Below are 12,841 nucleotides of genomic sequence, written 5' to 3' on the forward strand. Positions count from 1 at the left end.
GTGGGGAAGACAACGAAAAAGACAATGGTGTTCGTGAGGAAAATGGGGTAATCCAGACTCCCCCACATTGTAATACACGGCCAAATCCAAGGTAGACGACTCCGGGGCAGGCCACCAAAGAGATGGATTGACAGCTGGGAATCAACATCGCAGGAGGCTAACCCCTCTTAAAAACAGGCCACAAGGCCTACACCAAGCAGAAGAAGAAGAAGAGGATTTGTATACTTCTAATTTAATTTATGATTCAAATGTTCAAATCAAACTCTGATTTTTACAGTTTAGTTTGAAAATGCCATAACAAGGCGAAGCAACTGTCACAATATTTATTTTCATGTGTTTTTAACAATAAAATAAAATTTACTAGACTGTAAAAATCAGTGTTTGATTTTAACATTCAATATATAAATTAAAATGGAGTTCTACAAATTACACGCCAAATGTATAAATATAAATAACTAGCAATTTAATATAATTTAAAAAATAAAATAAAAGTTATTGTAAATGCTTATTTTCTAGGACATTTTCCGTGCCCCTTTTTATCCGTTGCACTGTCATGGGGTGAAACACCACCTAATGACCCATATAATGGTTATGTTGCACTTTGTGAACATTAAAAGCCTTTTTGCACAAGTTATTATTCACTTCTGTTTATCATCGGGTCGATACACAACCAGCGACCCTTCTCGCAAAACAACTAATCTTGTAAAAATGCTCTAATAGTCTATAATATTTGCGGATTTCGAACAATGAATTAAAAATTACAGGCTGCATAGGTCACTTTTAGCAGTCTAATATTTTGTGCATCATTAAGATTATCATTTTAATGACTTTTATTGTATTTTTATTTAAGTTTTACATAGTGAATACCTTTATTTCTTAAAATCTATTGTGACACGTTTTTCGATGCATTCCGTATCTTTTTCAAACACCGTATTTACGGTACGGTATTTTTATGATATTTCTCTTTTTTGTTTACAATCAAGCCAAAAATCGAGTAAAATACCATATAATCGATATTTTTTTTAAGCTACTGTGTTTTTAATGTACGCCTAAGAAAATAATAAATTCATTTTAAAAATATAGCGGTAAGCTAAGACCATGTTTATTAAATTCACAAAACAATTTACGCATCTATATTTCTTTTGATGACTAGATCGGATTGAGAAGTATACCGCCTTTTTCCAGGAAATCCGGTATTATTTTGACAGGTGAACCTTAAAATCAATGTCAATTTTCTTTGTAATTACGTGACAATAGTTTGACAACTAAATTACTGTAGATTATTCGAGATAGTTACTGTTATTTCTGATTAGAAAAATTATAATGGTTTTACCGGACGTCCGGCCTTACAATGTTATTTTTGATAACCTATTTTGTTAGAGAACGATAATTTAGATGTTTGCTATTTACTTAATATCTAGCTTGGTGAATATTTGAATGTAGACTGCTGAGCTTATAAATAGTTATGAATCAGATGGAATGTTGTGTGCGTACCCTGAAAATGCAATCTGAAGAAACAAAAACAGCTGAAATGCATTTTTCATCCTACAATAAGTATAAATTATTCATTTTTACACAAAGATTGCCATCGTATGAATACCAATATTTTTTTTATTAAATTTTAAAAGTAGATTTAATTCACAAGGATAATTGTTTTTATCGGTACCATGTTATTTCAAATTTGCAAATAATTCGTTCTCAATATTGTCGGCTTCAGTGGCGTATTAGGATATTTTCACAATGTATTTTGAACTGTCCGCCTCCGTAGTGTAATGGTCAGCACGCTTGGCTACCGTTCTGGAGGTCCCGGGTTCGATTCCCAAGGGGGGTAAAATAAATATAAGTGATTTTTTCACTGTAATATTTATTCAATATTACCCTGGACTGGTACCTGAAGCGGATGGCTGATCACCTTTCCTTCATGTGTAAACGATCAAGATAACGCTGCGTTTTATATGACAAAGTGCCCTATGCACCATCGGGTGCGGATAGGGTTTTTTTGTTGAACTTCCATGTTTAAGGTTTTGGGTTCAATTCCCACCCGGATTAAAACGATTCTAAGTAATATTTCCATACACATATTATATTTCTATAATATAACATTGAAAAGCAGGACTGGTCATCCTACACTCAAGAAACCAGTGACCAAGTGCAGTAACAGTGCTTCATTCTTGTGGAGTGCCTTAAGTAATAATGGATTGTAGACTTCTACGTGACGTAATGTGGTAATCGTTATTTCGCAAACATTGCCTTCTGAATAGAATGAAATTTTATTTTTCTTATCTTTATACGCATCCAATGATGCAAAGGGCACTACATAGTATATAAACAGTATGAAAGATCGTTAACTACATGAAAAAGGTGATACGTCCTTCCTTTGAAGTACCAATCTATGGTAATATTAAATAAATATGAGAATGCCAAATCACTAAAATTTATATTAATTCCCTTGGGAATGGATCCCAGAACTTCTAGAACGATAGCCAAACACGCTGACTATTACACTTCAGAGGCAGACAATATAATTTTACGATTATATACTCTGTAATTGAAAATGGTGTACTCAATAATTATTTTTCGTTTGATAAAAAATTATGTTTTAAAAGTCTCTTAAATGAGGCAAAATGTTATTTATAAAATCGTATATTATTGATATGCCATGATATTTTATTCCTGTATTTTTGAGATTCTTTCTATTTCATTTCTTTTTAACACTACGCCACTGCATAAAACAGTATAAAAATTTATTTCGTCTATTCTCACTAACTCCAATTGAGAATTTCGCAAGTGGGTACCTGCGAAAATAATTTTAAAGAATAAAGATAAACTTTATTTTTGCAGGTGGGAAAGTAGTAGAGCACGAAATTATTTTGTTAAAAAAATAAATTATTATCAATGGTTATGCTCAAGTTAAATTATACCTGTGTGTTTCAAACTGTAAACAAAAAACTATTAATGTGGTAATTTTTTTAGTATTTTGGGTATATGAGTTTCAAAAAACATGTTATTATTTCTTTACTTGCACCCTTAACACACTAAGGACGGGTGTTTTTTACGCCTACGGAGCGCAGGTGACGGGATTTGATAATTGTGTACAAATAGTTAAGACCTTAACAAAGAGATTGATACATAATATTCATACAATAACATTAAATCATTCATTCTCTTCTGACTTAAAAATGAGTCCGGCGCAGAAGGTAAAAAAACCCTCCCCGTCCTTAAGCATCAATCGACCGAACGGGTAAAATACCTTTCCCGTATAAAGAAGGACGTCTAAGGACTCTAAGGTGTGATAAGATAACATGGCATTTTACTTTTCTGCAATTATAAGCCGAAAAAGAGATGGCCGGGAGTTAAAATAGTAATTATTATTATTATTATGGTATAAAAGGAGATTGTAATGTAATAGTGTTTTATCAACAGTTCCTACATATTATTGCTTGAAAACTCTTGATAATAATTAATGGTACACGATAATCTGTGTCAAAGAAATATTTTACATTTCTGCGATTTTCTTATTGTGATGTTGTTCTGATACCATTTGATAACGCAAAATGCTATCGACTCATTTGTGACAATATTTTTTTTCAAATTTATCTTAAAAAGTACATGTGATTTTACTATTATTATTATATTAAAATATAATTGTAACATTGAACAAAAAAATCTTGAAAATTCGAGTACTTTTATACCAAAACTAAGCATTTTTATTGAGTTTTATAAAAGCACTTATTTTAAATTTATTTACATTAAAAGTTTAAAAATTTCTCCAATTGAAAAAAAAAGAATGGTAAGATACAATACACATATTTCTAAAAAAATGTACACGATACCTAATTTTTGCAGTGGCAACCGTAAATGACATTAATTTAAGAAGAAAGAAACTAATTTCATGAATCTTATTTCATTAAAATATATCCTTATGTTTTACGTGACTTAAACTAAAAAGTTAATTATATAATATTTTGAAAAAACATAAATATATATATGTATATATATATATATATAAATATATATATATATATATATATTATATATATATATATATATATATATATATATATATATATATATACATATATATATATATATATATATATATATATATATATATATATATATATATATATATATATATATATATATATATATATATATATATATACCTATTGAACAATTGGCCTTACCTTTTGCTATTGGTTTCTCCCATAATTATTACTGTACGTGTTATACCTGATAAGATAATTTTTTACATAAGTACCTACCTACAATTGTATACCTATTCATAATAAGGACTATCAGTCCATTTAATCTTCACAGTAGTTTAAAAATGCCATAACAAGACAAAACAGTTGTTTCAATTTTAATTTTTATGTTTTCTTAATAATTAAATACAATTAAGTAGACTCTAAAAATCATTGTTTAATTTTAATTTTAAAAATCTTAAAAAAAATGTTAGTTAAGGAAAATTGCTATGCAAAATCCATTAAATTTATGACTTATTAAATTTCCACGTACTGTATTATAATTTTAATAATGAATAGAAATTTCATTTTAAAATAGTAATAAAAAAATGTTTAAAGTTGTCTAATTGAATGATATTAAAAATAATTTAATAAAAAAATTACAATTCAAAAAACTTCCGATGAGAAAATAAAAAAAGTATTTCAGAGCACAAAATAACGCTACGTAATATGAATATATATTTTTTATTGTCCGTGTTTGTTTGATTTTCATTTTGTTGACTCAACTGGGAATTAAACCCTGAGCCCTAGACTTAGAAAATAAAAGACTACGATTTTACATTGATGAGACTTGGTGATTTCTACAGAACTTCGGTGTATGTTTCATAGGTGATGGTATGATAGATGCTATGCAAGAGATATTTCAAATACATATGGTTCATATGTATTTAAAATTTCTTTTGATGAAAATTTATTGGAACCATAATCAGACCAATTTTTAAAACATATTCTTACTTTTATTCGCACTAAATGGTGCAGTATATTGATCGTAACTCAAAGTAAGGTGATCAGTCCTGCTCCATTGCCATTCTAGGGTGAGTTAATTATTTTAACCCGCTGGGAAACGTATCCAGGAATTTCATAATATCTAAACGCGGTAACCACTACGGAGAATTTTTGGAAAATAATAGGCACGAACTTTTTGAACGAATAATCTTACTTTGTGAACGAAAAAATAAATCTCTGTTTTGTCTGTGATCCATTTTTTATCATCCTCATTTTTATTTTCCGTCAAATCGGCACTTTTTTAATTAAAAGTTTTTAAGTGTATCATGTTGTTTTTAGCTTGATATCAGTGTGAGTAGCGTGAAAACATAAAAAAATGTGCTATAAGCTACTGTTCTGTTTTTATACGACTCGATCCTTATACAAAGTTTGATAATATAGTTTTAGCCTTAAATTATTGAATCCCGTTTAAAGACTGATTTTAATCATAACGATATTCTTTCAAATGCATCTACAACCTGTCAGTCAAGAAACAGCTGATGACAAGACATGTCATTTTTCATGCGTATGCTGGACACGGTTTGATTATTGAAATTATAAAATGATATTTTTTGGTTTAATATTGGTCAGGTGAATTAAAAGTAAAAATTAAATGAACTATCATAAAAACAAATAGAGCATAAATCTCTTTAAACATAGTGAATGGCGACTGCGTTCGCCATCGGTTTTTGACACATGGGTGTTGAGCGTCGGTTATATACTACAGAATATAATTTTTAATAAATGTTAGTACGCAAGACCGAGCGAGGACTGTTTTTTCTGTACAGACTTTTCGTTACAAGGTTAAACGCAGTTGTGAATACACCCATTAGTATCTGCAGAAACATCCCACTAGAGTATGTTTGACTCTCTTACACCACGAAAACCTCAAATATATCGAAGGACGGATACCATACTTCTTTAGCATTTCAACATTATTTTAGCTGCAGAATGCACAACATGATTGTATTATAGGTGTTTCAACTTTACTAATAATTTAATCTTCTACTTTTTTCTTTTAGCCTAGGTCAGAACAATTTGTTTGTTGTTGAAATAACCGTTGAATTTACCACTTAAGTCCAAACTTTTAATGTTTTTTGAGCATATAGTAATAATGTTGGGCTAAATTTACGTAATTTCTCTATTCTACTACCTATTCTTATTTCTCCATTTTCTTTCCAACATGGCAGTAATACTCTCCACCCTGTATCACGTATGTAATCTGTAGGCTAGGACTGAACGATTAACACCGCATCGATCCTCCGATATGGTGCCCTCTGAAAGCTACTACCACATTCCCAGGTACGGTATAGAAACTCTTGGTTTCCATTCCTACCCATGCATGAAAACAAATCATAAAAAATCTTTAATCGGTATTTAATCTAATATTGGAATTGAATCTACCGTGCAATATTTTTCGGAATCCAAGATAAAAACAATTACTAAAACGACCCTACCAAGCATTTCCTAAACCTAATGTTCAAGATGAGGTCCCCTATGCACAATTTGGGTACGGAAAGGAATAAATGAAGGGGACCTTTCCTGACATATCGCTCACTCCTTTCAAGAACGTCATAAATAAAAATAAAAAGATTTTTCAATAAAAAGTTTATAAATATTATACAATGTATTAAAAATTAATATCAAGCCACTTATTGAACTTTTTACTGTGCAACAGATCTTTTGAGGTAAAACCTGAAGGTTTTTTCTCCATTTGAAAAATATTCAGTATATTTAAAAAAATAATTAAACAATACCTTTTCTTCAAAATGCAAAAACAACACTTTCTACCCTGTAGTGGGTAAATATTAAGTTAAAAATATGCCTCCTTTGCTGGTATGTAGTACATTTTCTGGGCATTTCGAAAATATGCACAACTGAAAATTGTTGATTTTTGATTTATGACGTTCTTGAAAGGAGTGAGCGATATTTAACGCGTTTTTGTGATGTAACTTTAACAAATATGTGCGTACTCTTTTCAAAACTTACTCGCAACTCCCATTCGGGATGTTTTCAATTTTTATTTTACAGAAGTAGCTTTAATATTCATGGAACAAAAATTATCCCAATTCAAAGTGTTTGAACTATCCAATTAATAGGAATTAAAAACCCGCAATGCTACTGATGGATCAGTGAACGGATTGACATAAGAGATTCACTCAACATTGATCCAGTCACTCAATCAGTGTACGAGTAAACTCGTATGAATGGGTTAAGATTCTAGTATGGATAAATGAAAACTCTAAAAAAAAACACTTTCACGCTCTATGGTATTTTTCTAAATTATATAATGCACTTTAAATTAGGGGTAATAATTTATGAATTTTTTATATTATGTATTTTTATAGCTTACATTGACATTCAATATTCTTTATTTATAAAATATTGTGCACGTTTTCTGTGTATTTATTTGTTCAGATTCATAATTTCGTAATTGCTAAATTGTTAGTTCATTTCAAATTTTCGTTTTTTTTACATCAATCAAAATAACGTCTCATCTTTTTATAATTTTTTTAAATTATAAATGATGATTTTTAAAAAGTGCAAATCTCAAAAACTAGAAATAACTTTTATAACATTTGAATAATTCGATTTTACGTTTTATTTTCGGACAACATTGTAAACAAGTTTTATTTTCAAAGTTTTACGTTTATATATAACTTTTGAAGCTTTTGAAATCAGTCATCAGCACATAACAGGACGGATTTTATGTAAACTTATTTTCGACCCATTGTTGAGTTCTTTCGATAACTTAGTATTTTTTTAAAACAAAGTACGTAAGTATAAAAAAGCCCTAATTTTATGTTTTAAGTATTTGTAGGAGGTATAGTTTTATCTTCTTTGTTAAACTGGTATTATCGCCTTGTGATTTTCATTAATAACGTTAATTGCTAATAAACTAGCTCTTGAGGTATTATTTAACTAAAATAAATATTTTTAATTATTTTTAATTACTTAACGTTCAAGTAACCTTATCCTAGCTAAGACTTTTCGCTCACCATTTTTCTACTTAGGTGAAAATGTTTAATATTTATTTCTTCATGTAATTGGGATTACATAATGTTTGAAAGATTTTTTAAATTTCTTGTAATTACTGAGCGAAAATTTTAGGCAAAAAACTCACTGTAAATGTGTTTGATACGAAACATTTTTATTTTTTTATCTCTAAATATTTTGTAAAATAGATGAAAGATTTTCGATTAACAAAAAAATATGTCATACAGAAAAAAATAAGAATGAAAGTAACAAATAATGCGTTGTCGTATCTGAATAAATATATGGTAAGAAAGTAGTAGGTACCTACCTATGTTTGTAGATCTATTATGTTCCTTATCTGGAGCATTGTCAGACAGAGGATTAAGTTAAATTTGTGGTCTTTTGTTGCAGATAAGGAGCGATAAGAAGCATCTAGAAGAAGTAGGGTCAATATGTACCAGGGGCGCAAGGCGGAGTAGGCGCTGGCTCCGCCGTCGCGCGCGCTGCCATGCGTTCAGGGGCCACCCTGCGCCACCGCGGCCCGAGCCTGCCCGAGCCCCCCGACGGGCGCCCCGGGCCCCGCCCCGGGCCCCAGGCCCCCTGACGACCAGCGCCGGTGGAAGAGCAAGTGTTCGCCGCCGCCCGATAACGTAAATAACGACCGCCTCGATGCGAGACAGATCAGTCGCAGATCGATACGTGCGCCGGTGAGTTGTTACTGTTACCCGCGCCGAAGCATGAAGCTCAAGGAGCGCATCATCCTCGGCTTGTCCGCGTCCGTGGTCCTCTTCACCCTGCTGCTGGTCATCGACCTGCAGATGGACTACGGCTACAGCGGCCACCGCCTGGTGCCCAGCCACGGGCGCGCCAAGTACAAGGGGGAGAATGAGGCCAAGGGGTCTGCTTACATGGGTTTCCGCAAGATGTTCCTGCAACGCTCCCAGAGGTGAGTCCCGCCAACTTTCGCCCTACTCAATACGCCAACAACCCTTATGTTCATGAAAAAAATAATATCTTATATCTACTAACGATTTTCACACAAGTGACAGCTGTTTCCCCTTTTAAAATATCCACAAAGTAAATATCGCTTCTACTAATATCACCCTTTCATTAATTGAAAATTACCCCATTCATCCATATGTTTTGTTTTAATAAACACGACATATTCACTGCTTCGTAACAAGTGTATACGTGTATCACATTCCACAGGTGGTCGGTGTTACAATATCAATTCTCTGTGATGCGTAATTCGAACTTAATTTTCCGAAACCTTATAATAGTTTTGACTCTTTATTCAATATTTTCATCGATTTAATATTCAACATATTCAAATTATTTTCCCACATTGCTCAAATCAGTTGGATATCGTAAGATAATAATTAATAGATATCTAAAGATAAGAAAAAAATATATTTTACTTTCATTCGAAACCAGCATAAACAAAATACAAGAGTAATTTGGAATTTTTAACGTGAAAAAAAAACAAGCATTTATATTATACAATTCTACATGCGCATATCGTAAATATCATTAAAGCATAATAAGGATTTAGTAGAAAAAATACAGAATATACAAATTGGGCATTTTTAATGTTTTAAAGTATACATTTTGAACATTGTTTCAATCGTTATCATTGACTTAAAAGAGATAAGTATTTACGTTTATCTTAGTTTATCAGATGAAATATAACATAAACATTCCATATCTTCGAGTAAACAAGAAACGTGTATAGGTGCATTATCTTTTAGGTAGCCGTGAAGATATTTCGTATATTCAATAGGACGTACATATTTTCGCACGACTATTCCAACATTTCATATTTGGAGACTTAAATGGTCAATAAATGTAAGTCCATGTGAGAGGGAACAGCTGTATTTTGATATTTTCTTTATATAATGTCGCTTTTTTGTCAAAAACTTGAATGAAAAAAGAATACGTACCTAATTGTGAAACATATTTCATAAAAAATAGTATACGTGGATATTAAACAACATTTTCAATTAAAAAAAACAGTTAAATATGTGACTGTCTATCGCACTATCGTATGATATTTTTTTTAATGAGGATGATAGTTTTATGCCAACCGCTTTTTAATGCTGATTTTGTTTAAAAATCTCAATATTCCTCCTTTTTTACTACTTACCATTCATTCTTCCATTCCTTTTTGACTGCTTTCTTTTTTTCTTCTTCTTCAATCAAATGACTTCAAAGGTATTTTATCGGTACTTTTGATTTCATGAAATCGACCCAATCTTCAGAACCTAGAACCAGAATCTCTAAATTAATGATCTAGAATCCTTAATCATGGCGAGATGGTTATGCCCAGAATTTATATAAAATATGAACAGTCAGCCGCTAACAGTGACTTTTCATTTTAATTTCATCACTTTTCGACCACTACGTGTGTAAATGTGCTTTAAAACACCATACAAAAAAAGACTTACATTTATTGACCTCAAAATCCTACATTTATTTTCTAGGAACCTTACAAATTTGCGATAATATTGTTTTCGAGCAACAAAGCCCTCCTCTTAAATTAATTTTATTGTTTGACTTTGAAAGCTTTGGAAAAATTATCTATGAAAATATTATTTTCAATTATTAAATCTTTACAATGAAGATAAACACATTTTGAACAAAATGACAACTTAAGTTACTTAAAACATTTTTGATGTCAATGACAAATTTAAGAAAATTTTGCTCCAATCTATCTGTCTATTGTTCTGAGAGACAATTCAAAAGCAAATCTTATTTTTCTTTCGGATCTTTATGTATTTTCTGGGTTACAATGCCATTTAAAAGAAGTAAAATATACTCAATTATAATAAGAGATTAAACATCAAAAGTACATATTAATAAAGCGAATTGCAAATTTAACTTTTATTTTAATGAAATGGTTGCTATTCAATTTAATTGAGAAGCAATACGCCGAAATTTTAGCAAACAGGGGGTAATTGTATCATGCTTAAAAATGCATTTTCCGTTTCGATGTTTCACGCATCACTAGATACACATGAAGGAAGTCAATATAAATGTACTTAATATATTTTTTAAACCAGAAACCTTAAAAAAACTATACTTTTGAAATAGAGTGATATAACCCCTTTCATTATTTTAATGTGAGACAACCGGTCACTGATATTAATGAGTTGTTAGTCCTATCATAACAAAATAACTAAAATATCATGCTCATCGTTTGATACGTATTCTAATAAAAGAAAATCGACTATTGTAAATTGGATGACAAACTTGGGTATTGATAAAATCTGGTTTTTAAGGAAAATATATAGACAAAAAATTGTTAACTAACTCATATAATTTTTTGACATCTCATCAAAAATGAAGAAGAATATGAAAGTCTGGGCATTAACGGCACGTGTGTGATTATAATCCAGGATTCGGACCTCACATACTAACAAAAGAGTTTCTGCTCAAAAAAGGCTTCTTTTCATCTCACCAATAGATGTCTCTATTGAAGTTCTAGTGATTCAAGAACAATGTTTCAAAATTGGTTCATATATATATATATGGAACTTTCAAGAATTTGAGTAGTGTGGTTGTCAATAATGGCTAGAATTGGTGAATGTTACACGTGTGTAAAGTGATCCCTTAAACCAGCCTATGACGGTCATCAGCCCCGTAAACGCCCAGATTTCCAAATTCTTCTTCATCTTTGATGAGGTGTCAAAAAAATTAAAATAACTCCTGTAATTGGAGATAATCCAGATTTTGTGAACAAGTATTTGGACTCACTCAAAATTTTGTAAAGTTAACTAACTAACTAACCATCACGCCGCTTCCTCGTAGGGGTAGACAGAGAGAATAGAACGCCACACCACTCTGTCTTTGCAAACATTCTTCGCCTCTTCCACGTTCATGAATCTCCTCAAAAAAATATTTAGAAAATGGAATCGGTCTGTTAGTTACACCTAAGTGACACTGGATACTACTGTATGTAAGTCAATAGATAGATTTGATAACCATTCAAATTTTATAGTATGTATTTAAATGTTTAATAAGATAGTTTGTGTCGAAAGTATAAGTCATGTATGCCAACAGCATTAGCTATGGCTAGGGCATTCGTAATTACAACTCTGACTCGTTATAGTCAAACTAAATGAAGCTGCTAATGTCTAAGTCCCTCGTGTCTCCTTTTCTTACCAAATTTGCCTGTTTTACTTATTTTCCCATATAGTAGCAATGGATATTCAGGAATGTTCAAACTCGATAAAAATGAACGATTTTGCTTGTGTTTTAATTATGTATATTCCTATGTAAAATAACTTTCAGTTTTTGTCTTAATGTATTAAATATAATTATATTGTAATTCAATAAACCAACACTTTGTATCTTTTATTACAAAGTGCGATAAATATTATAATATAATATTTATCGGACACTTTCGATAACAAAAGCGTAAAATCGTACGTCAGTAATAACTACCATTATTCGGATAATGCTGATCATTTAAATTTAGTTATCATTTTGTCCTTACACAGATGACTTATGTTTTATACAAAACAAACTATCATTGTGGGTACGAAGTCGATTTGCTACATATACAATTTAATTAGAACAAGAATGAAATCAAATAAAATTGATTGATAACGACACAACTCTGTACAAACAATTATAATGTGCCTATGCAAAAACATTGTGATAATCATGCAACTTGTAATGCGAAGAAAATTATTGGTTTATCTTTGTTTTGTTCTATAAATGAAAAGTAAAAATTCTTATCTGTATAATTATTCTAACATTTAAAAAAAAAGGGTTTTCAAAACAAAGAATAACTTTCAGACCTAATAATAGTAATCACATAGTGTGGTTTCTTTTTTATCTTCTACCGACATTTT

General features: G+C 30.8%; 1 protein-coding gene across 1 annotated transcript in view; it reads left to right on the top strand.

Moving 5' to 3' along the window:
• Positions 1–8,668: 8,668 nt before the first annotated feature.
• Positions 8,669–12,841, top strand: part of LOC148301208 (extracellular serine/threonine protein CG31145) — an 82,522-nt gene continuing 78,349 nt past the window's right edge. Inside the window, exon 1 of the mRNA XM_088273573.1 lies at positions 8,669–8,931. Coding sequence (XP_088129699.1) covers positions 8,723–8,931 — 209 coding nt within the window. The 5' untranslated portion in view covers positions 8,669–8,722. The remainder of the gene's footprint in view (positions 8,932–12,841) is intronic.

This window comes from Brachycentrus maculatus, unplaced genomic scaffold (assembly GCF_059751285.1).
Source record: "Brachycentrus maculatus isolate JH-2025_06_01 unplaced genomic scaffold, ASM5975128v1 h1tg000589l, whole genome shotgun sequence".
Lineage (NCBI taxonomy): Eukaryota > Metazoa > Arthropoda > Insecta > Trichoptera > Brachycentridae > Brachycentrus > Brachycentrus maculatus.